We start from the raw sequence: 22,843 nt of genomic DNA on the forward strand, positions 1-22,843 counted from the left end.
ATTAAAAGTTTAAAACTAGTAACAGCTTAAAGCTATGGATCCTGTCAAAGGCAGACCAAAGAGAATAAAGTAGTTGAATATCCTAAATGTAAGTGAAACAGAAATCTCCTGACTGCAGTACATTGCAATATCCTTTTCATTTCTGCTTAGGAATGAGGAGCATGCATTATTAGAATTCACGTCCTCTGCACAGTGGATAGGTTTTAACATCTCTGAAAGTGTCCATCCGTGGGCATGGATCTTTAAAAATTTTCGCAGATGATTCTAGCATACAGCCAGGATTGAGAGCCATTGTCTGAGAAAGTGGTGGTCCACCCCAGGGATTTCCCATGAGAGGACAGCAGGCAGCTGTCCATGCCAAGGTGCTTTTGAGTAGCTATCCAGGTGACCCTAAAATGCAGCGAGGGTTGAGAACCTCAGTCCTCTTGGGTTTGGCACCTTCTGAGCACATCAAAGGATGATCAGACATTTGCTGATAGATACATATGACCACATTTACACAAGTCTGATGGATAAATGGAAGGCTAGTTTAGGCATTGTTGTGGGAAATGCCCTTTTTACTGACTAGAATGTTGAAGGACTCTTATTATCAAGGCATTCTTCTCCATATCAAATTACCTGGCAAGCTGAATTCTCAATCAGAAGGTTGCTTGGTGAGCAAAGAATGAATAGAATCTAAACAAGAAAAGTAAAATCATTTGAATGGTAGGGCTTACTTCATGCTAGAGACTGAATCGATCAGTGTTTTAAAGCAGCGCTACAGAAACTTTGACAAAATTAATTGGAATTGCATTTTTTTTTTTCTGTGTTGATGTCCTCATTCTGTTAACTGGTGACAACTGCAGTGTTGATGTCCCCAATGCCTTGGGGTGTGTCCTGCCCTGTCCATGGTGTTACATTGATCGGCCCACCTCTCCTAGGAATGCACCCCCTCTGCAGCCAGCCTGACTTGACTCCACACTGCGGCACTGCCACTCCACCTTCCAGATGAACCTTCCCAATTACCTATCATCTCAGCCTGGTACCCATAGTAATCTTTATGAAAACTTATGTAAGAAGTTTTATTTAAATGTCATTTTTACCTTCTTTTAGGATGATAAAACTTTTGTGTAAATGCATCTTATCTTTGAATACAAATAATCATTTACATGGATTATCTTATTTAATACTCATAGCAACTAATGAGATAGATGCTGTTATTAGCCCCATTTCATAGATAAAGAAAATGAGGCTTAGCAAGATTTAACTGAGGTTGTCATCTCCTACACGTGGGAGACTAGGATGTGAACCTTGTCTGTGAACTTCCAGGACGCCCAGTCTTAAAACTGCACCCAATTTTCACTCCAATAAACTCTCTTCTAAAATGCATAATTGTTAATTGAAAGTAATAAGATTTGAAATCAGTCTAAATGAAATTTATTTCCTTTGGGTATCAGTATTGTGATTAAATGGTTCTAGATCCAGCTAAATGTATATATATATTAACCACATCTTTTAAAAATCTAGTTTAACGACTATGCAGTGTTTTATTCTCTCAGTTTATGCTTCCTCAATTGAGATTTACTTTTCAGTTGATTGCTATAGATCAGTGTTTTGCGAGCTGCAGTTTGTGATTCATTAGAAGGTTGTGAAATAGATTTAGTGGGTTATGTTCAGTGTTTTAAAAATAGAAATAGAATAGGATAGAAGATATCAGAGTGCTTCACAAGTAGTAAGGATATATATTGTTTCATGAAACTGAAATTTCTGTGTGTGTGTGTGTGTGTGTGTGTGCACGAGGTCTAACAATTAAGTTCATGAACTCACCCTAGAAAAAGTGCTACATACCTCATTGCTGAATGTCAGTAGTGTTACCTTTGAAGTACTCCCCTTGGGAAGCTATGCACCAATGCCAGTGCCTACTCCACCCTTCAAAGCAATTTTGGAACTCTTTTTCTGGAATGGCTATCAGAGTTGTCATTGTATTACCTTGATGTCCTGAATGTCATCAAAATGTCTTCTTTTCAGTATTTCCTTTATCTTTGGGTAAAGAAAGAAATCATTTGGGTCCAGATCAGGTGAGTAGGGAGGGTGTTCCAGTACAGTTATTTGTTTATTGGCTAGAAACTCCCTCACAGACAGTGCCATGTGAGCCGATGCCTTGTCGTGAAGCAAGAGCCATGAATTGTTGGCGAAAAGGTCAGGTTGTCTAACTTTTTCATGCAGCCTTTTCAGCACATCCAAATAGTAAACTTGGTTAACTGTCCAGTTGGTACAAATTCATAATGAATAACCCCTCTGATGTCAAAAAAGGTTAGCAACATCATTGCAACAAGTTTGTGAACTTAATTGTTGGACCTCGAATGTGTGTGTACTGTATAATATATTCTCTTGTAAGGGTTGTGGTCAAAATATTTAAAAGCCACTGCCATTGAAAACAGTACAAATCAGTTCTCAATATCTGATTTTTATTATACAGACTCTTGCATATTAAGCTTCAGTTAATTCCAGATTAAAGCCTAACTCAGTGGCTCTCAAATACAGATGTGCTCTGGATAACCTTTTAAAAATGTTGCTTTTTAAAATGTACATTCCTGGGATTCAGCTCCAGGAATTCTGAGTCAGTAGGCCTGAGATGACGCTTGGGAACCAACACTTAGAATAAGTTCCACGTGTGATGCTGATGTGGGTGGCCCATGGCTCACAGTTTGAGGAATCCTGGCTTAGGTTGACGTTTGCTTGGAGCTGTGTACAACGAGTCCTCACTTAATGTCATCGATAGGTTCAGTGACGTTAAGCGAAACAATGTATAATGAAACTAACGTTATCACAGGCTAATTGATATAAATAAGTGTTAACTTTCTATGGCGTTTCATCCGCATTACAGTGGAATGGCACTGAGGACCTGCTGTATTAGAAAATTTACAAAACATTGTAACTGGTAGATGAATTAGCATCAGTTGACATTTACTACATGGCAAATCTATCTTTGTCTAGTCATGAGGACACAAAAGCATCTTTCAGAGGAATTAGCTCTGAGATTGAAGTACTAGAAATGAGACACTGCCCTGCCATCACAAGTATGTGACATAAGAGAGGATTTTTTTGTGTGTTGTCAGAGACCTACCTTGCCATGGTATGTGTCAGCATGTGACACCTCTTTGAAGTGATTTGTTTGACATGCACTATACCATCAGGAAGATTTTATCAGGATATCCCAAAAGAAAATTGGGGTGGCGGGGGTGGTGGGTGAGGTTTCTTTCCATTCTGTTCTGTTTTGATTTATTTCTGAAATTTGAGCAGAATTGTTGCTTTGTTTTAATTTTTTTCTTAAATGAGGAACTTTTAGATAATCTCATCTGCTAAAATGAAAAAAGCCACATAGTGAATCTCTCCTAAGCAGATAAGGAGTCTTGCATCCTGGGAAGCACCTCGCACATTAAGGCAGCATCTCAGGCCTGTGACATCTCACCAGTATTTGCCAGAGGCTAAACGTGCTTCTGGTTGGTGTTCCAGCTCTTTACTGCGATGGGCCTGTGTTTTTAGGCATTCTAAATCGTTTAGAATTCGAACATAATATATAGATTATAGCAGTGTGACAGTGTAAAGTTTTCTGAGTGTGATTATTATATTGTTATAACGCTGTAAAGGAGGATGTCCTGTTTCTTGAGAGATACTTACCTTTGAGGGTGAAGTTGTCATGATGTCTGCAACTAACTCTCAAATGGTTCAGGGGAAGAAAGAATGTATGGCAAATGCTAGCACTTGGTGAATCTAGGTGAGTACTTATACTATTCTGACGTTTCTGAAGATTTAAAATTTTTCCATATAAATACGTTGGGAAAATATACGTATTAGGAAAACATTAAATGATATTAAGATCACACAATAGAATATAATGGCAACAGTTAAAAGAAAAAAAAACATGTTGTCAGCAAAAATGGTGAAATAAAGACCTCTGCAAACACTCTCCTCTATAAAAGCAATGAGAAAGTTGTTTAAAATGGTCAGAGTCAGCCTTTTAAGAACTCTGGAAATTAAACAAAACTTGCAACAATCTGCAAAGTGTGTATCCTAGAAAAATGATGGAATTTTTGTTGTGAGCCGGGAGCCATGTGGAGCTTTAACTTGCCCTATTATCACCACCCTCTTCAGCTCTTCAGTAGCCTTGAAACCCAGCAGCCCAGGAGCACAGCAAGAACCACAGCCTGGCAGCCACCAGGGGCCAAATGGGGCTAGAGCTCCTTTAAAGCACCCTTCCCAGAGAACTGTCCTTATCTGACCTGTCTGGGGGTTCCCTGGAAGACTCCACTGACAAAGTTGTCTTTATTTCACCTGACTCAGAACTCTCCCAGTGGAAAAAGCCCTTTCTGCATGGGGTATTTGTCAAAAAAAAAAAAAAACAATTATAGAAAGTCTGTAACTGTGGCTGCCTAAAGTGGTAGGTAAGATTTGGGGCAAACAGTAGACTAACCAAAAAGCTTAAAAGGTGAAGCTGGGGAGTGAGATCTCTACAGCGGCTTTGAAAAGCTCCAGGACAATCCTGGAGATCTAGAAGGGCAGGCACATGTTGAGGGCTGTGCTCATACTTAGGAAAGACCTGAGCAGGCCCTGACATCTCACCTCTCGGTGACTTTGAGGGGCTGTGCAAGAAGGTGACTTTGAGGGGCTGTGTAAGGCTCAGGTAGGTTGTTAACTGCCTGTCTGAGTTTTGGTGGCATGCCCCAACATGCACACGGAGTCCGTTGGCAAAGACTTAGAGACTCATTGGTTCCAGGAAATTAGGAATCTCTGTTTAATCATTTGCTTACCACTAAGGGGTCACACACAACAAAGATTACAGACTACAGAATTAGTTCATGAAAGTCACTAAACAAACAAAAAACAAATTACAGCATCAAACCCTGGGGGAGATTCTGATTTCCAGGGTTGCCACATTATATTATTTAAAATGTTTAGTTAAAAAAAAATTATGAGGTATCCATAAAAAGAAAAAAATGGCTCATGTACGGGAAAAAAAATCATTAGAAATTGTCTCCGAGGAAGCCCAGGTATTGGGCTTACTACACAAAGACTTTAAAACAGCTGTATTAAAAATGTTCAAAGAATTAAAAGAAACCAACCATATTTAAAGCACTAGAGAAAAGTATGAGAACCATGTCTCATCATATAAAGAGATAGAAGTTATAAAAAACAAATAGAAATTCTGGAGTTGAAAAGTAAAATAACAAAAATGAAAAATTCACTTAGTGGGGAGAGGGCTCAACCTCAGGTTTAAACAGGCAGGAGAAAACATCAGTGAAGTTAAAGATAGGTCAGCGATGTGATCCAGTTGGAGAAACAAAACTAAAGAAGAATGAAGCAAATGAACAAACCTCAGAGACTTGTGGTATATACCATCACACGTGCCAGCATAGACATAATGGGAGTCCCAGAGGAGAGGGGAGAGAGAAAGGGGCAGAAAAAGTATTTAAGAAATAATAGCCCCGAACTCCTAAATTGGATGAAAACCTTACACATCTAGGAAACTCAACAAACTCCAAGTAGGAAAATTCAAAAAAACCCACACTAGCATATGATAATCAAATGGTTGAACGACAAAAACAAAGAGAAAAAGAATCTTGTGAGCAGCAAGAATGAAGCAACTCAAATCAATAATGTAAAGATTTGGTAGGGTATCCAGTGGACACTTGTCCCATTAGGGAGACCACCTCAGGGATGATGTAGATGCCTGATCACTGCACTGTACACCTAAAGCTGAAGCTGAACAATAATGAATGTCAACTATAATTTTATATATATATATATATATATATATATATATATATATATATATACACACACACACACACACACACGCACACACACACACACACACACACACACATGGTTACAAGAAGTGGACTACAGCATTAGGAATAGAGACAGTGGAAATGTAATGGCTGCGTGCGATGTCAGAGGGGTAGTAGATAGGGGGCGGGGGGTTGTCACTGTGTGAGGGATATAAATGATAAATGTCTAACTATTACATTATTTTGTGCACCTGAAACTAATAAAAACAAAAAAGAAAAAAAAAGAGTGAAGCAACTCATCAGGTCCAAGGGTTCCTTAACAAGATCAATAGCTGACTTCTCATCAGAAACCAGGGGGGCCAGAAGTGGGATGGCATATTCAAAATGCTGAAAGGAAAATGCTCATCCAGGAATTCTATATTCAGCAACACCATCCATCAGCAATGGAGGAGAAATTAAGAAATCCCCAGATAAACAAGAACTGAGAAACTTCATCACTAGCAAACCTGCCTTACAAGAAATATGAAAAGGAGTCCTTGAGGCTGAAATGAAAGGACACCGGATACAAACTTAAATCCAGGTGAAGAAATAGAGTGCAAGTAAAAGTAACTACGTAGGGGGATATAAAATACAGTATAAATGTATTTTTGTTTATAACTCTTTTCTCCTGTATGATTTAAAAGACAACTGCATAAAGCAATAATTACAAATCTGGATTGATGTGTACTTACATAAAGATACTTTAATAAAATAACAATACAAAGGTGAGGAGAGGGAATGGAGGAACAAATTTTTGTACACTATTGAAATTTTTTCTGCAAGAAGAAATAAAAAATCTGACTAGACCTATAACAAGTAAATGGATTGAAATAGTAATAAAAAAACTGTTCACAAAGAAGAGCCCACGTCCAAATGGATTCACTGCTGATTTCTACCAATCATTAAAGACTAATTAATACTAATGCTTCACAAGTTTTCAAAATATAGAATAGGGAACGCGTCCCACTTCATTCTATGAGGCCATTACCCTGATACTCTAACCCAGATGAAGACTGCACAAGCGTAGGGAATATAGTCAACATATACATAGCATAATAGCTATGTATGGTGTTAGATGTTCACTAGACTTACTATGGTGATCACTTTGTAAGATATATAGATATCTAATCACTGTGTTGTACATCTGAAATTAATATAATATTGTAAGTCGACTATAATTAAAAACTAAATTTTAAAAAGGCATCACAAGGAAAAAGAACTATAGACCGATATCCTTTATGAATATTAGATGCAAAAGTCCTCAGTAAAACACTAGCCAACTGAATCTGGCAACATATAAAAAGGATTATACACCATGACCAAGGGAGATTTATCCTATGAATGTAAGATTTACTCAACAAAAATCAATGTGATACGCAAAAACACATGACCCGCTCCATACATACAGGAAAAACATTTGAAAAAAATATGGATTTAGCTATGCTGGGTATTTCATATAAATGGAATCATGCAACATATGACCTTTTGTGTCTGGCTTCTTCACTTAGCATAATGTTTCGAGGTTCATCCACATTGTAGCGTGTACCGATACTTCTTTTTATTTTATTGTTTTTGATGCCATTATAAATGAATCGCTTTCTTAATTTCTCTTTCAGATAATTTATTGTTTGTGTATAGAAACACAACTGCTTTTCATTGTTATTTTGTATCCTACAACTTTACTCAATTCCTCGATTAGTTCTAGCAGTTTTTTGGTAGAGTCTTTAGGAATACAGACATACACACCAAAAAATATATACACTTTTTAAGAAAGGAATAAACTATTAAAATTACACTGACGGTAACCACTTTAAGCACCTCTTGTAATTACACAAGTAAAATGTGACTTGTATTCATCTTTTGTTACCAGTATATATTGAGTATTACAATTTTAATACTGTTTCCTTTTGTAAAATGTGTATACTTTTTTGGGCACCTTCTGCGTGCGCGTGTGTGTGTATTGGCTAAAACAGAATTGTATAAACAGGCTTGTATAAGCTCAGACTCTAGAAACTTCTAAATTAATTATTTAAAGTGCTTACTTTAAATTCTTTACTGTATTCAAATGTCTTCAGTAAGTAGAACTCATAAGCAGTTTCAACATTTATGGCTGTTAGATTTAAAACTATAAATTATACATTGAATATAATACTGGTTTCTATGTAAATTTTTAAGTGCTTTTTTTTAAAAGTGAAGGGCTATTGTGGGAAATGTCATATTAAGAGAATTTCCTTGCAGTGGTGGGAAGAAGTCTGTACTAGAGTAAATCATATTAGACAGCAAGACCTTTTATCATTTTTAATCCAGCAATTTTGGGAAATGTAAGTCAATTAGAGAAATTAAATCTCTAGCGGAAACAGTAGCTTTCTCAGGTCATTAAAACCTTTATCAGAATGATTATATATAACTTAGAGAAGTCCCCATGCACCAGACTTTTTATATAAAAGAAAGGAATTGAATGAGAAATTCAAGCGTTTCATCAGCAAATAATACAATTCAAGAAGAAAAGAAGAAGAAATAATTATGAGTAATCATGTGGCCTTTTGAAACTGCAAACTCTGATTCATAATAGGAAATCACACAGTATAGGATGTATTGCTCTCATTCTGTCATGAAAAATGCCCATTCCTTACTAGTCCATTTCTTTAGGCATGCCACTAAATATTACATTTCTTTGAATGGGGGGAATTAAATATTTCTAACCAAATTGCATCTTATTTTTCTCAGCTCTCTTCTTTTCTGTTATTTATATATTTATCAACTTCTTAAAAGCTTGGGTTTGTGCCTGTGCTGTGGTCCTGCGGAATCTGTTGGTTGAGACTCTTTCTGATGTGGGACGCTTCTCCAGTGCCCATCTGAGGGAAGAAGGTAGCATCTTGGGACATCGTCCTCAATAATGACAGATCTGAGATGTGCCTCAGGGTTTCCCATTGATTCATCTCTGGATTCATCCAGTGTTTATGGATCATCCACTCTGTCCCTGTGTGTGCAACGACCTTCCCGGTAGCCTCTGAAGTTAGAAAATCAAGTAAGGCAGCCCCTGTCCTAAAGGTTTACAGTGTGCCACATCGTCCTGTGCATGTCTACACAAGCAAGGGCACAAGAGGGCAGCGGGCACAGGAGGACTGGGCAAAACGCCTGGGAGCCCAGACAGGGACTTCAGTTGGCAGCAAGGCATGAGAAGCAGTAACATGACATGGGCCACGAAGTGGGACTTTTACTGTAGAGGTTGGAGAAAATGAATTCCCGGGAGGGATTGGCGAGCAGAGACAGGAGGTGCCAGCCATGTCCATGCCATCGGTCACCATCTTTTGGCTGGTCACTGTGGGATGGGGGAATAGACAGAGGATAAAACAAGGTCCCTGCCTGTGTACTTCTATGGTCTGCATTTTGGGGTTGTAGCCTCATGCCCACGTTGCACACATTTTTGAATCCCAAACTGTCAAACCGCTGTAGGGCAAATCAGTGTTTTGCATTCAAATGTGTCCTTGCTTTGCATGGTGTGGCTGCCTCTTAATACACTGTTTAGTGTACTGTTGAGCAGGAGGTGCTCTGGCCTAGTGAGCGAATCCCCTGCCCAACGCGAAGTGTTTCTGAGTGAAGATGTGGGACGTGTTGAGGGAAGCGGCCTAGCTGTCTCGCAGAAGCCAATTTCTCTTCTTCCCTTTGCATCCTGTGTCCTGGAGCTGGTGCTGATGAGTTTGAGATGAGAGGAGGGCATCCCACTTCCAGGCCCAGGTATTTGACATGTATTCATCTCTGTGTTCTGGAAAAGAGGGGAAGTGAAGTTGTTCCGATTCTTTTTCTGGTGTTTTCAGCTCAGCCCTCTTTCTTTGTGGAGAACACTTGTTCATGATCAGAGGCCCTTCCTGATGGCAAGAGAGGAGGAAGAGGGGTTCTCCCAGGTAGTGGTTAACTATAAGACGTGCTGGGGTTCAGTTGTCAGGAGGGACGGCAGTACCATTATCCATCTGTGGATGGACTCCTAACTGAGCAGGGTGACCTGGCAGCCACACTGGGAACCACAGGTGGACGACGCAGTTAGCCCTGGGCCTTCTCCAGAGCCCATGACCGGCTGATGGTGCTTCCCAGGCCAGCAGTAATTCTGTCCCCACCCTGCTTCTGTGTGCACTGATGTCCAGCTCCCTAATTAGGCCATCAGCACAGAGCCAACACATATGTGTGCTGCCAGGCCAGTAACAATGGATGTTTCCTGCTGGCCAGAGTTGGTCAAGGTAGATGAGAAGCCATGCAGCGCTGGGCCGGGCAGGGTTATGTACAGGTGAGGGGGGGACGTAGAGGCCACTGGTGCCATGTGTGCACTGGCTCCATGGGGTGTAGGGGCTGCTGTGTGGACAGTGAATGGACAGAACTGGGTACTGTGTCCTGGGGCTTCCTGTATGGCCTGCGGACAAATTGAAGAAGGGGTTTGAAATGCATATCCAGACTGCGTAGTGCCACAGATATAAGATGGAGCATCTCATCCTTGCAGAGAGGTTGGATGTAGAGAAAGGAAGCAGATTGCCTTTTGCATTAGGCCTTATGGAGAGTCCCCCAGCATCCGTTTTCCTGAATTCTCTTTCCCTAAGGGCTACACATTGAAGTATAGAGGTTAATGTTTTATCACTTTTAAAAAAAAGTCTTCCAAATAGAGGTCATCTCAGACTCCAGGCACAGTGTTCTCCCCACCCGTTTCCCAGTGACATTGACTGACAGACAAGCCCTGTGCCCCTCTCCACCCCCTGCTGTGGCAGAGCAGAGAAGAGCAGCTTGAGCCAGGGTTTGGGAAATTTGTGGACAGAACAAGCTAGATTAAATTACATGTTGGGTAAGTGTATATGCCAAATGACCACTCTCCCCTCTAAATTTGTAGCACTCAACTTTCTCCCATGCACTCAAATATTGATCACCTACAGGCTTGTCATATCTTTAATGCTATTACTCCAGTTTCTAATGCTGCCTTACAGTCTTATTTAAGTAGTCAACATGACTTGACTTTTGTAAATATTTCATATATCTACACAAATGGACTGTAGGATGTTCAAAGGAGAAAATCCAGCAGTTCGTTTAACACAACGCATTAGGGAACTGCATTCCTCTTCTTTGATGAAAGTTGCTTGCTGTTGTTCAAATATAAAGCATTTTTATATTTCAGCTCTTGAATGATAGATCCTGTAAGACATCTTAGAGGAGGTCCCGATATTATGAGTCAGATACAGCCTGACTGAGGAAGGCCTTGCTCCTTCATTGTATTTGGGCATGTTAGTCCTCCCTGCTCTGAAAAATAGCTAACAGGTCTCCCTGCAGTCTGAGAGGGTCTCAAAGAACACGAACCCTGAGATAAGTGAAGAAAGAGACCTGCCTCTGCCTGGGGAAAAAAAGACGGGCTCCAGGATGGTGGGTGAGTCCTGTGAGACGTGGCTAGAGACTCCCTTAGATGAACAGGCAAAAATCCAGGCATCTCCAAGGGTAAAACTTGCCTAAAAACTGAGCGAATAGAGAAGTGGGTTGAGCCTGCCTTCCAGGAGCTGGGTTGTAGATCCCTCCGGAGCAGATGACGATGACTGCACCTGAGCATCTTTGGAGACAGGCAGGTAGCTGTCTACATGAGGGCCAGACCAAGGACTGAGTAGGCTGTGGGGCATCGCCTCCATGCTGCCCACAGAAAATAGGAACTGGGGCCACCTTGCCAGAGAAAGGGGTCATGATCAAGTTCTGAGAGAGGAGGAAAATCCCTCCAAATGGAGAGCAGTACTGAATGGAATGCAAAAGTGCAGAAAATAGAATTTTAGAGTGTAAAGGGCCTTGGAGCTTTGTGACCATCAGATTTTACAATGAGGAAACAGACCAGAGAAGTGAAGTGACCTGCCTCCAATAAATCAGAGGCTGAGGTAGGATTAGAGTCATTCATCTGTTTACACATTTATTCACAAACATCTATCGAGTGCCTCATGCGGGCCAGGCGTGGTTCTAGGCCCTGGGTCCAGGTTTCCTGACTCATACGCCAGTGCCCTTCCCATCACCAGGCCTCCAGCCTTGATCTAAATCTGAAAAACCATGTCTGGCATTGAACTCAGACAAGGTTAGGCCCACGGATTCCAAAGCTGAAAAACCAAGCTCACTCATGGATCTGAAAAATGCTAAGACAAGGAAGGAAGGGGTAGCAGAACTAGTTCCACTGATTAAATTACCAGATACAAATACATCTTAGCGTTTGAAGAGTTTATGACTCTATAGTTGTGTTGACTTTTACCCAAGCTATTACTGGGAACACAAAGCTTAAAAAATGGAAATGGGTTTTTTGCTTGTTTTGAATACATGAAGATTAGTGAGAAGTTGGGGGATGGGGATGGGCCAGGTAGAAGGGAGGGAGGGCTCAGAATATGAAAAGAAGGGTGATGTCAGCAGGACCACCCCTGTCCCACTAGGTACTGAACGAATTCCTGGATCTTTTGCTTAGGACATGCCCCCTTTCAGAAGGTTCTGCTGTTCCTGGGAAAAAACAGCCAAGTGAAGAAACAGCTTGACTTCACTACCACTGGCCTGGGAATCTTTGCCTGTGCTAATAACAGCAATAGCTGATGCTTACATAGTACTTTATATTCTTGGCAGTGTCTATCTAGCTAATAACTGTGTGAGACAGTTAAGGAAGGTATTATTATTCCCATTTTGCGGATGAGGCAACTGAGGTTCTGGGAGATGAATGGGCTTGCCTAGATCACAGAGTTCATCTGCAGGAGAGCCTGGCCTAAGACACTCCTAGCCTTCTGAATCCAAGTCTGTCATTTTCTCTGTAATGCTGCTTTACCTGAGGGTGGGGAAGGAATCCAGGTTTAAATCTCTTTGAGGATAGATATATATCAAGACCATCATGTCTGGCTCCTGGAGTTGAATACAGGTGAGAAGATGCTGGGTGGGGTCGTTACAATGGGATTTTATTTCCTTGGCCCCGTGGTTTCATTCGGGTGGCTCAGGAGGCATGGAAATTTTCTAGGAGACTTTCCATCGTCACTGGTTCAAGTTTTTTCCATCACAAGAAATATTCATTAATCATGACAGTACAATTGTCCATTGGGGGAAATTACTAGAGAAGCAAGAAATAAACTGGTGTTAAAACTTCACTAGGTGTTTGTTCTCGGGACCTTTAATCCCAATGAGTTTCCGATGAGTCTGGATCATTCTATAAATGCTGGGTAGTCTCAGTGCCCTCAGGGTTACAAAAGAAACATGGCGAGATGTGGATGGACCTTGGCCACATATTTGCCAGGGGATTCTGTAGGCCTGGGAAGCAAGGCTGCATGAGTAACTATGTCTGGTCTTCCTTTTAGAGCCGCCAACTTCAGGAACTTTACCTTCATCCAACTGAATGGAGAGTTTTCCCGCGGAAAAGGACTTGATGTTGGAGCCCGCTTCTGGAAGGGCAGCAATGTCCTTCTCTTTTTCTGTGATGTTGACATCTACTTCACCTCGGAATTCCTCAATACGTGTAGGCTGAATACACAGCCAGGTAAGGATCTGTGGAGTTGGCAGTTATCTTTTTCTCCCTCAGGGTGGCATTTAGCTTTCTCACACTCATGCATCATTCTCTTCACAGTTCACTCTGATGTCATGCTTCTGAATCAGCCTTGCTTTACCCCAATGACCAAGAAAAGGAAAAAAAAAAAAAAAATCACTTGGTTTGATTTCTCCTTTGGTGTCCCAGTATAGGCCTTTTGGCCATCATGATTCTGGGACTCTTTGTCTCAAGTTCATGTTTATAACCTCTATTCCATTTTTATCTGGGTGGTCAGCTTTAGTGAACATCTGCAGGAGAAAGTGTGGTGGGGGAGAAGACAAGACCTGGAAAACCTCCTGAAACCAATGGGAAAAGAACAGTGGTGGGCAATTGCCAAAGGAGGAAGGGCTCTGAGCAGAAATAACCCAGTTTGAAAACAATTTTCACAGAGTTTGACTCACAGGCAAGACTGATATTCAGCTGATAACTAGTGGAATGGGCATTCCAGTTGTTAAAATATTGAAACTCTTCATGTAAATTGGTAAAGAGCAACTGCCCGGGCTCCCTCAGTCTACTGCTGCCCTAAGTCACCCCGGCCTCTGGCAACTCTTAGGACTGCCCCACGAGCCAGCAGTTAAAGAGTTAATGTCTGGCAGGGCAGAGAGTGCCAGGACTCTCTTTCACACCCACTCCAATTGGTGGATGCCCTGTGCCAGAGCCACTGACCCTCAACATTTTGAACATCACTCTTGTGCTAACAGGTCAGAAATATTTGACAGTCTGTCCATCTGGTCTACCTGCTACAGGACTTCTAAGACCTGTTTTAGACTTGAGTGAACGGAAGCAGAAAGTGCATGCAAATATGTGGGATGTTTCAGAAGACTGAATATAAATGAACAAACCTAATAGTTTTTTATCTGTTGCTGTAAGGAGATGTTTGTTTTCCGGTTTGCAGGGAAGAAAGTATTTTATCCAGTCCTTTTCAGTCAGTACAATCCTGGCATAATATATAGCCACCACGATGCCGTCCCTCCCTTAGAACAGCAGCTGGTGAGTAATTACCCCGCAGGTGCCTTTGTGTGACTGTGTTTCATGTCTTTCATTACCAGGGCACCTGACCATGAGTAAAGGTGAGTGGAGATCTGTGAATTGATCCCCGGAGTAATTTTTAAGTTTGGCAGATGTTCTGGCCTTTGCTCCCACTGCCTTGTTGATTAAAAGTGCTTGTAATATTTAAAAGTGGAAAATAAATCGGAACAGTACCTTACAGAAAGGTAATTTCACACCTTCATAGTTTCCTTCTGGAAACTAGTATTATTGTATTATGGATGCAACACATTTTCTCTTTATTGTTAAACAAATCCTGCAAGGTAAGAAAGGTGAGATTTCTGTTCCCATTTGACAGAAGTCAGAAAGGGGTGGCTCACCCCAGGGCACACAGTGAGTGACTCATTGGGGGAACAGGGACTAAATCCAATGCCCTTCCCATCATGCCACCACAGATAGTGGAACCACACAACCACCAAGGATCTCTGTGCACTGAGATGTCTCCTTGGTCGTGGCAGTAGTTACTCCATTCAGCAGCGAGCAGGGCCGGGAACAGGAAGAAGAGACAAGCCCGAAGAGGGTCTCTGTACCACATGTAGGCATGCCTCTCCAAGACTATTCCATTATTGTTGTCAGTCCCCAAGTTGGGCTGTGATCTTTTCCTGCAGAGAGATCCGCTGGGCTCATCTGAAGCTGTGTTCTAACTCAGGCTGAATCTCAGAGGAGTGTCTAAATTGGGGGCTGTCTGTTCTTCACTGCCTTGAGTAGCTCTGTCTCCTGTTGAGGCAAAGTCATGTTTCTTCCCATTGAGAACCTCATAGGCCTGGGAAAGGAAATCTGCCATGTGAACATGAAGATGGGATAGGACCAAGTCTCTCATGATTCTGTGCAATGGGAGAGTAAGCTGGTTTTCATGAAAATATGTGTTTAATGAAATTCTTTTGGAGGACAGATTCTGTGTTTAAGCTTCCAGAGTAGCAAAACCTGTTTCTCCAACCATATCCTGTGCCCCTCTCCAATTAACCTCTGGCAGTTGATCTAATGATCTGTTCCAGAAAGTTTCAGCTTGAGTTTCTTCAGGTTGGACAAGGTTTATTCCTCATCCATGTCCTCACATGGTTTCACTTGGGACCCAAGCCATACAGTGCAGTAATAATATAGTTTCCTCTTCCACCAATGAAATTCTAATACCAGCTTCTATTAGGGTTTGAAGGGGAAATGGGATACAGCATTTATTTTCTTTCAACCAATCAGAATAAAAGTTCCTTTGATTTTAAATAAAATACCACTTTACATTTGGCATCAAATATGATTAATGTTTTGATTTCAAACTCATAAAGACCTTATTTGTTTGCAAGGAATTCTTTCCATTTCCCAGTTTAAACGTTTTATCCTTTTGTTACCATTCCTGCAGGGAAGCAGGTGCAAAGGGAAGCCAGAGGATGGTGCGGGCAAACCAGAACCAGAACTCACATGGCTGTGTCCACAGCTAGAACTTCTGAATTATGCCGCAACCTTTTACATTGACTTCTAAATATACCTTAGACCTTTCCTAGACCACATAAGTCTGATCTTTTAGGGTTTAGTATATGACTATTTAGTCCAGAGAAACACAGCAGTTGTCTCTGACATGAACGGGTCTTCATCTAAAAAAGAAAAGTGCTGATTATGGTCTTTACTGGATGAGCCATTTCTTGAGCACTTGCTGCCTCCAGAGAACTAATCTAGGTGCTAGTGGAGGGGTCAGAAGAACTGAAACAGTTTCATATGCTCAGGTGATTGCGAGATCATCTCACCTACTCTCTTCTTTTTTTATAGACTTGCCCAAGATCACATAGCCAGCTAGTAGCAGAGCTCAGGCCAAAACTAGGATCTCCTTACTCTAGTGTAGTAGAAATAGATTTGCTTAGGGTCTAAGTGAGAGCTGAAATATAAAGGAAATGACCTGACAGAAATTCCACTGGAGAACATCAAACCACAGTAACTAATATACTGGAGATAGACTGCATAGGAGCTGAGAAGGCATAAAATAAAAAGTAATGATCAGAGAGGGGTAAATTAGGAAAGACTTCCTACCAAGGGTTCATTTTGGCTCAGTCTAGAAAGATATGATGCATATATGTTTATACATTCTTGATAGCCTTCCCTGGAGTACATCAGTGTCAGAGGTAAGGGAGAACATAGATCCAGAATGTAGCTATAACAGAAGTTATTTATGTATGCAAACAGTAGACAACCTTTTCCAGCAGCCCTGCAAATATGACCTCACAGTCAATGTGCTAGTTATTATTTCTCCTGGCTACTGCCACTGTCATTTGGTAACATTTTGCCTGCAGACAAAAGGAAGGAACCAAACTTATGATTTGTGTGTGTATGTGTATGTGTGTGTGTGTGTGTGTGTGTGTGTTCAGATTACTTGTTTCTTTACTTTTGAGTACAGACCATTATTAATAAGTAGTACGTGAAATCGTGGGCTTTTACCTACTATTTAATTTTTTGAGTTTTAAACCGGAAATAAAACTTTCTGATGCTTTCATGTAGAAGTAGCTCTCTGAGAGCGGAATGACTCTAATTTCAATAATTGTTATCTTTGGACATTCCACTTTCCTGGTTCAAGCCTTGTCGGTTCTTGCTGGGGCCACGGCAGGAGCCTCTTACTGCTTCTTATAGATTCCTTCCCTCCCCTATACTTCAGTCTTTCCTTCACCCTCTGCCATAGATGCATTTCCAAAATGCAGATTAATTCCATTAAAAGAAAGTCTTATGGCGTAAAGCCAGTGGTGTGCTAGTAAATGTTTAACAACCCACTCTCTGAAAGGGGGCGGAGGAAAGCCCTGATTCATAGCGTTTGCCATTTTCAGTGGTGTCAATACTCCCACTGTGGCCTATTTCAGGCTATCGATGTGATGTCACTGAACACAGAGTTGGCAAGAGACTTGCACAGTCCTGCTGAGCTGTCCTGGCCGGCTCAGCACAGCACTGCGACCCTGATTCCTTGCTGGGATTCTCTGCCCTCCACAAACTGACTCTAAACCAGATTACAGAGAAAATGTTTGCAAACACCAGCACCTGGCGCATGATTCCAGCTCGATAGACACCCCAGCCCGCCGCTCTGCCAGGAGCACGTTGCCCAGTGTGTCCTCGTCTCCTTCCACCTCAGGTCCATCTCCTCACCGATTCCACTGCCTGAAGTGCCTGACATCTCAGTCTGCTGTTTGTTCCACCCATTGTTTCAGTCTGGTGACCTTGTGCTACTCTGTTCATTGTGCGGATGGTATGCTGCCTTCTATCCTCCCTCCCTCTCTGACTTTTTTTTAAATTTACTTTTATGTTTTTGCATTAGTTTCAGGTGTACAACCCAACATAATGATTAGACATTAGCCCTCCTCACAAAGTGATAACCCCCCCAAGAGTACTATCCCTCTGACATCACATATAGCTGTTATAACCCCCTCTCTGATTAAAGCCTTACCTCTCTACCTGCCTCCAAGGTATTTTACCAATAATCTGAATTTATGTTTAAACTTCTAAAAATTGCTGACCAGACATAGTCCATCCTTTTTTTGTCTGTTTTTGTTTATTCGGGAAGCAGACCAAAAAGTAACTGAGTACCAAAAGTAACATTAACAGATGCCATCCATCCGCCTTTCATAAGCCACACTGTGCCCACGTCACCTCACGCATGACTAAGGAAGGTGAAGAGGCATCATTATGCTCATTTCACAGGTGAGGAACTTAAAGCACGCAGGCATAAGTCGCTTGCCCAGACTGCTAAGTGGCAGGGTTGGGCACACAAGTGCCACCACATGATGGAGACTGGGCTGAGATGCTGAGGGGACACACCCTTTGGCCTCAGAGTGCTTCCCGGAGGGCACGGAGTCTAGCTTTAAGTACGGATTCCTAGAACAGAGGGCACCTGGATGATTCCTTGCCTAGCATGATACTCTTCAGAAGGCACTTCATTTTTTTATGCAGATAAAGGAAGACTTGTAGAGAAATGTGGGTTAGTACAAATCTTGGAATAGGTGGCATTTGTGTCCATTCTTAAACCAATTCTTTGAAAGCTGTGGCTCTAGAATACTTTATTTCTCAAGAACTAGAAACTGTCACAGCACTGTGCCTTACCTCAGGGCACATGCGTACCACATGCAGCCCCCTGGAATCCTGTGTGGTGTGATCACGGAGCCCTAAGGGCCCAGATAACAAGGAACGTACAGCATGGGGTCAGGAGGCACCCAGCCCAGCCACAGAAATCTCTGGAGTTCAGGGTGACTGCCCCTCACGGACAGGGCTGGCTACATACACGACATGGCCCAGTGCACAATGAAAACTCAGAGTCCTTGTTCAAAAATTATGAAGAATTTCAAGATGGCAACAGCAGAGCATTAAACCAGGCCTAAAGCCTTTTCAGCGTGGGGCGTGTGGACTGCATGGGTTGCATGCACACCACTGGTGTTTCTGGTGAACGTGAGGCTGCTCAGACACAACCTCGGTGCTTGGGAGACTCTCTTTGATTTAGAGTAAATACTCTGCCTGAGTATTTTATTTTAGGGCCCAGATTGCTTCATGGGAAGTTGTCCAAAGTCAGCGCCATTAAACCATGCAGCTGCATGATGGCCGCCTTCCCACGTCTTTGGGGGAGAGACACTGATTTGTGCTTTGAGTTTTGGTCCTAATAGAAAATAATCCCCCCTCCCCCATCACGTGAATCGCCCACAGAGCTGCAGGTCTGGAAATTTCCTGTGAGAGAGCAGGCCTGACAACTATCCTTTTGTGGTGTATTTATGCCCTGCAGTGCTCTGCTGAATCTAAGGAGGGGAGGGGAAGGGTGTTGGGGAGAGTTGAGAGGAGGCCAGCCCTTAAAAGACATTTTTAAAAATGAAGATAGCACTTGAAAACTGATCGGTGAAATTCAGGACAAGAGGAGGAGTTATTTTTCTTTGAAAGTTTAATCTTTATCTCAGGGTTTCTTCAGGTATGTCAGGGTTTCTTCCTCCTCTAGACATCATTGGTGTGTATCTTTTCAATGTTTGAACAGAATGGGGGAGCTCCTTATGCTTGGGCAAAGGTTCTAAGAAGTGAAGCCCTCTGCTTAGACCCCTGGAAGTGAGAATGTTTTTGTCTGTTGGTCCAGAGCCACACAATTCTCAGGGTTTCCCCACTGGTACTGCCAGGACTTCCTTGAACCACTCGCTGACAGGAATTCCCTATAGGAACCACGACTATTTCCACTGGCTTCATGCTGTGTCTGCCCTCTGACTGCTCCTCATTGTTCCTTGAACAGGGACAGCAGGTCCTCAGATAACATCGTTTTGTTCAACATTGTTTTATTATAATGTTGATGAGATGCTGTAGGAACTCAACTCCTGTTTATATCAATCAGCCTGTGGTAAAATTGGTTTTGTTATGTGTTGTTTTGCTTAAAGGCTCAGAACCTATTGAGTGCTGCTGTGTGCTAAGCAGTGGCCTGGGTGCTGCAGACACAGCTGTGAACAAGACCAAGGCCCCAAGCTTACATTTACCAGTGGTGGTTGGTGAAGACAGTCAGCAAACAGAGAAACAAATGCAACAGGATAATTTCAGAGAGTCTGGTTTATAGAGAAAATAAACCAGATGACAGAGTAGAGAGTGACAGGGGTGGGGAGTGCTGACATGGGCCGGGAGGGCCAGGACAATGGCGCTGAGAAATGGCATTGGAGCAGAATCCAGTAGTGAGCCCGGAAAGGGTGACCCAGAAAGGGGGAACTGCAGTTGTCCAGCTGTGGAGACCTGTGAGTCTGGTGCATGGGGAAGGGCAGAATATAAGGGGTCTGTATATAAGGGCATATGAGATTGGCGAGGCAGGCAGGGGCCAGGTCATGTAGGGCCTTTGCTGGCTAGAGGTTTCCTTGTGGATTTTACTCTAATTGCATTAGGGAGAATGCAGTTAAAACCACTGCAGGGCTTTAAATGGCAACATGCTGTGATCTGATGTACACTTGAGACTGCTCACTCCCAGCTAGGCTGCTCGTTGAGAGCACCACTCCAGTTAGTGACTCAGCACGGGGTTGGGGAGGGGGTGGTAGAACCTCTAATAAGTGAACTCTAATAAGTGCACTCCATCTTGCCCCGACATCACATGCTGTGCGCATGACCAAATCAGTTCCCACCAAGGGCTAAATTTCAATGAGCTCTTCAGATAGTGGCTTTCCGTGGCTTGCCAACTTTAAAGCCGATGTTAATAAGTGTTTATATAGCTCATTCTCCAGCTCACAAATCAGTTTGTTTCTGTCACACTGTCCTCAGCTGAAGGTCACTCTTCACTTTGTTCAGCCTTGCTAGGCAGTACATTCACTTAGCCCAGTCCTGGGACAGCTACCTCTTGTCTTTCTTCCTAAACCCCAACCCATTGTTTTTCCTGTTTGGAGCTTTCTCTTTCAGATTCCGTATATACCTTAGCCAAATGTTTGAAGTTTTGGATATTGACACTTCTCTTTGACTCCATTTTTATTCAGGAGCTTCGAGTACTTGTCTGTGTCCTGGCCAGCAGAAAGGATATTAAACCACTAGCTGCACCAGAAACAGTGTACCTGGTACGACAGGGACAAAACAAACCATTTTTTAAAAGATGACTCAGTGGAGATTTTCCCAGATCTTCCTGCCCTGAAAAACCTTTCCAGTTGATTCTGATGAAATTGTCTTGTCACTTGGGAGATATTGTTCTATAGAAGAATTGGAGGGCATTGTGCTGGGCACCATAGTAAACCACAAAACCTCTTTTGATCTTTCTTTCCCTTAGGCAGTCCTGATGTGTGCCAACAGTAGTACAGGCGACATCTATATGTAGGTTGGAGTGAAAATAAGATGCTTTCATAAGTTACAGGGTAAAAGAGTTTTTAAGTTCATCAGCCCTGTTGCAAGCCATTTGTCAAGTGCAATTTAGTGTGGTATAGATAAAGGCAAACATCAGGGAGGTAGAATAGCAGTAATAGGATAAATGTTTGGATGTTAGAGCTGGAAGAGACCTTAGGGATGATTTAGCTCAAACTCCTCATTTATAGGAAAGGAAATAGAGGCTCTAAGAAGTGAGGGACCTGCCTAAGGCAAAAAGGCCAGCCAGTGGTCAAGTTGGGACAAGACGCTGGTGTTCCCACCCACACACACTGTTTCTAATTAGCGCACCAGATGGCCCAGACAGAAAACGCAGAAATCCGAGTGGACGGGGACCTCTGCAGCCTCCCCTCCCCTGCTTTCGTCGAGGCACCTATGTTAACTACAAGAATGAATCATGAAAAATAACTATTAAAGTAGGTCCCCAAACCATTCCCAGAATTACTTCAGCCAAAAATATATAAGCAATTTAAAAAAGAAAAGAAAAGAAAGTCTTGCTGCTTCAGCAAGTACATTGGAAATTTACTTGCAAAGTGAGAGATTGAGCAGGGCCAGGTTTTGCTTTTTAAAGACAGTCACTGCTTGGATGGCCTCTCAGCAGCCCTGCCGCCTGGCACCTCTGCTGATGCTTTTTGGAGCAGTTTGGTTTTAAAATAGTTTAAAGATGAATGGACAGAGTCTTTCTTCAGAGCCTGGACTCTTAGTGCCCTTATCCTCAGCAAGCGAGAATTTGCGGAGCCAGAGTCACACACTAAAGTCTCAGGTTTTCCTTTTATTCCCTGAGGGAGTCCTGTTTGTGCACTGTGCCAGGGCAGCTGAATTCTGAGTTGTTCTCTATCCCTTTTCTCAACTTCCTGAGCCCTTTGCTGGCTCCCTGCCCGGCCCTGTGTGAGGGGCCGAGGCCTCCAATTCTCGCTGGCACTGGTGTTGGGCCAGACACGTAGGTGGCTTTTCCATGGTACTGCTCAAAACCTTGCTCTCCGGTTTGCCTGTGTGTGTGTGTGTGTGTGTGTGTGCGCGCGTGCGCGTGTGTGTGTGTGTGTGTGTGTGTGTGTGTGTTTTCATGCCTACACCCTAGAAACATTCCAGCCAGAGGTGCCAAAAATCACAAGTCCCGTTTTGGGACTGGTGAGTTGACTATTCCTAACCGTCAGAAAGGACTCAAATACATCTTCATTTCCCACACAGGGCTGTGGCTATGCATCAGTGCTGGGATGGGCTTCCTATTTCACATTGCTCAGACGAGGTTGTGAATACTCTCTATTTATTGTTATCCATTTTGCCCTTCCTCATCAAATGACAGTGATTTCCTTGCAGGTCATAAAGAAGGAAACTGGATTTTGGAGAGACTTTGGATTTGGGATGACATGTCAGTATCGGTCAGACTTCATCAATATAGGTAAGACCAACGGACTTGCAACAAGTCTGCATCTCTACTGCCACCTAGAGGGCAGTGAGAGGCCATGAGGGAAGCGCATCAGGTCCCAAGAAGTCTGGTGGCAAAGGTGGTGCTACTTCCTAAGAAAAGGCCAAGTTTAGTGGTTACCAGAGGGTAAGGGGGGTGGGGGATGGGAGAAGAGGGTAAAGGGGATCAAATACATGGTGATGGAAAGAGAACGGA

General features: G+C 42.5%; 1 protein-coding gene across 10 annotated transcripts in view; it reads left to right on the plus strand.

The window, feature by feature from the left end:
* The window catches only part of CSGALNACT1 (chondroitin sulfate N-acetylgalactosaminyltransferase 1), a 299,127-nt gene that overhangs the window by 271,103 nt on the left and 5,181 nt on the right, over positions 1 to 22,843 (plus strand). For all 10 annotated transcript variants that reach the window (XM_019742117.3, XM_074329587.2, XM_074329583.2 and 7 more), the window contains 3 exons: positions 13,139 to 13,317; positions 14,261 to 14,355; positions 22,540 to 22,621. In XM_019742117.3, coding sequence (XP_019597676.2) covers positions 13,139 to 13,317; positions 14,261 to 14,355; positions 22,540 to 22,621 — 356 coding nt within the window. The remainder of the gene's footprint in view (positions 1 to 13,138; positions 13,318 to 14,260; positions 14,356 to 22,539; positions 22,622 to 22,843) is intronic.

Source organism: Rhinolophus sinicus, chromosome 16 (assembly GCF_057876585.1).
Source record: "Rhinolophus sinicus isolate RSI-liver-muscle chromosome 16, RSI-T2T, whole genome shotgun sequence".
Taxonomy (NCBI): domain Eukaryota; kingdom Metazoa; phylum Chordata; class Mammalia; order Chiroptera; family Rhinolophidae; genus Rhinolophus; species Rhinolophus sinicus.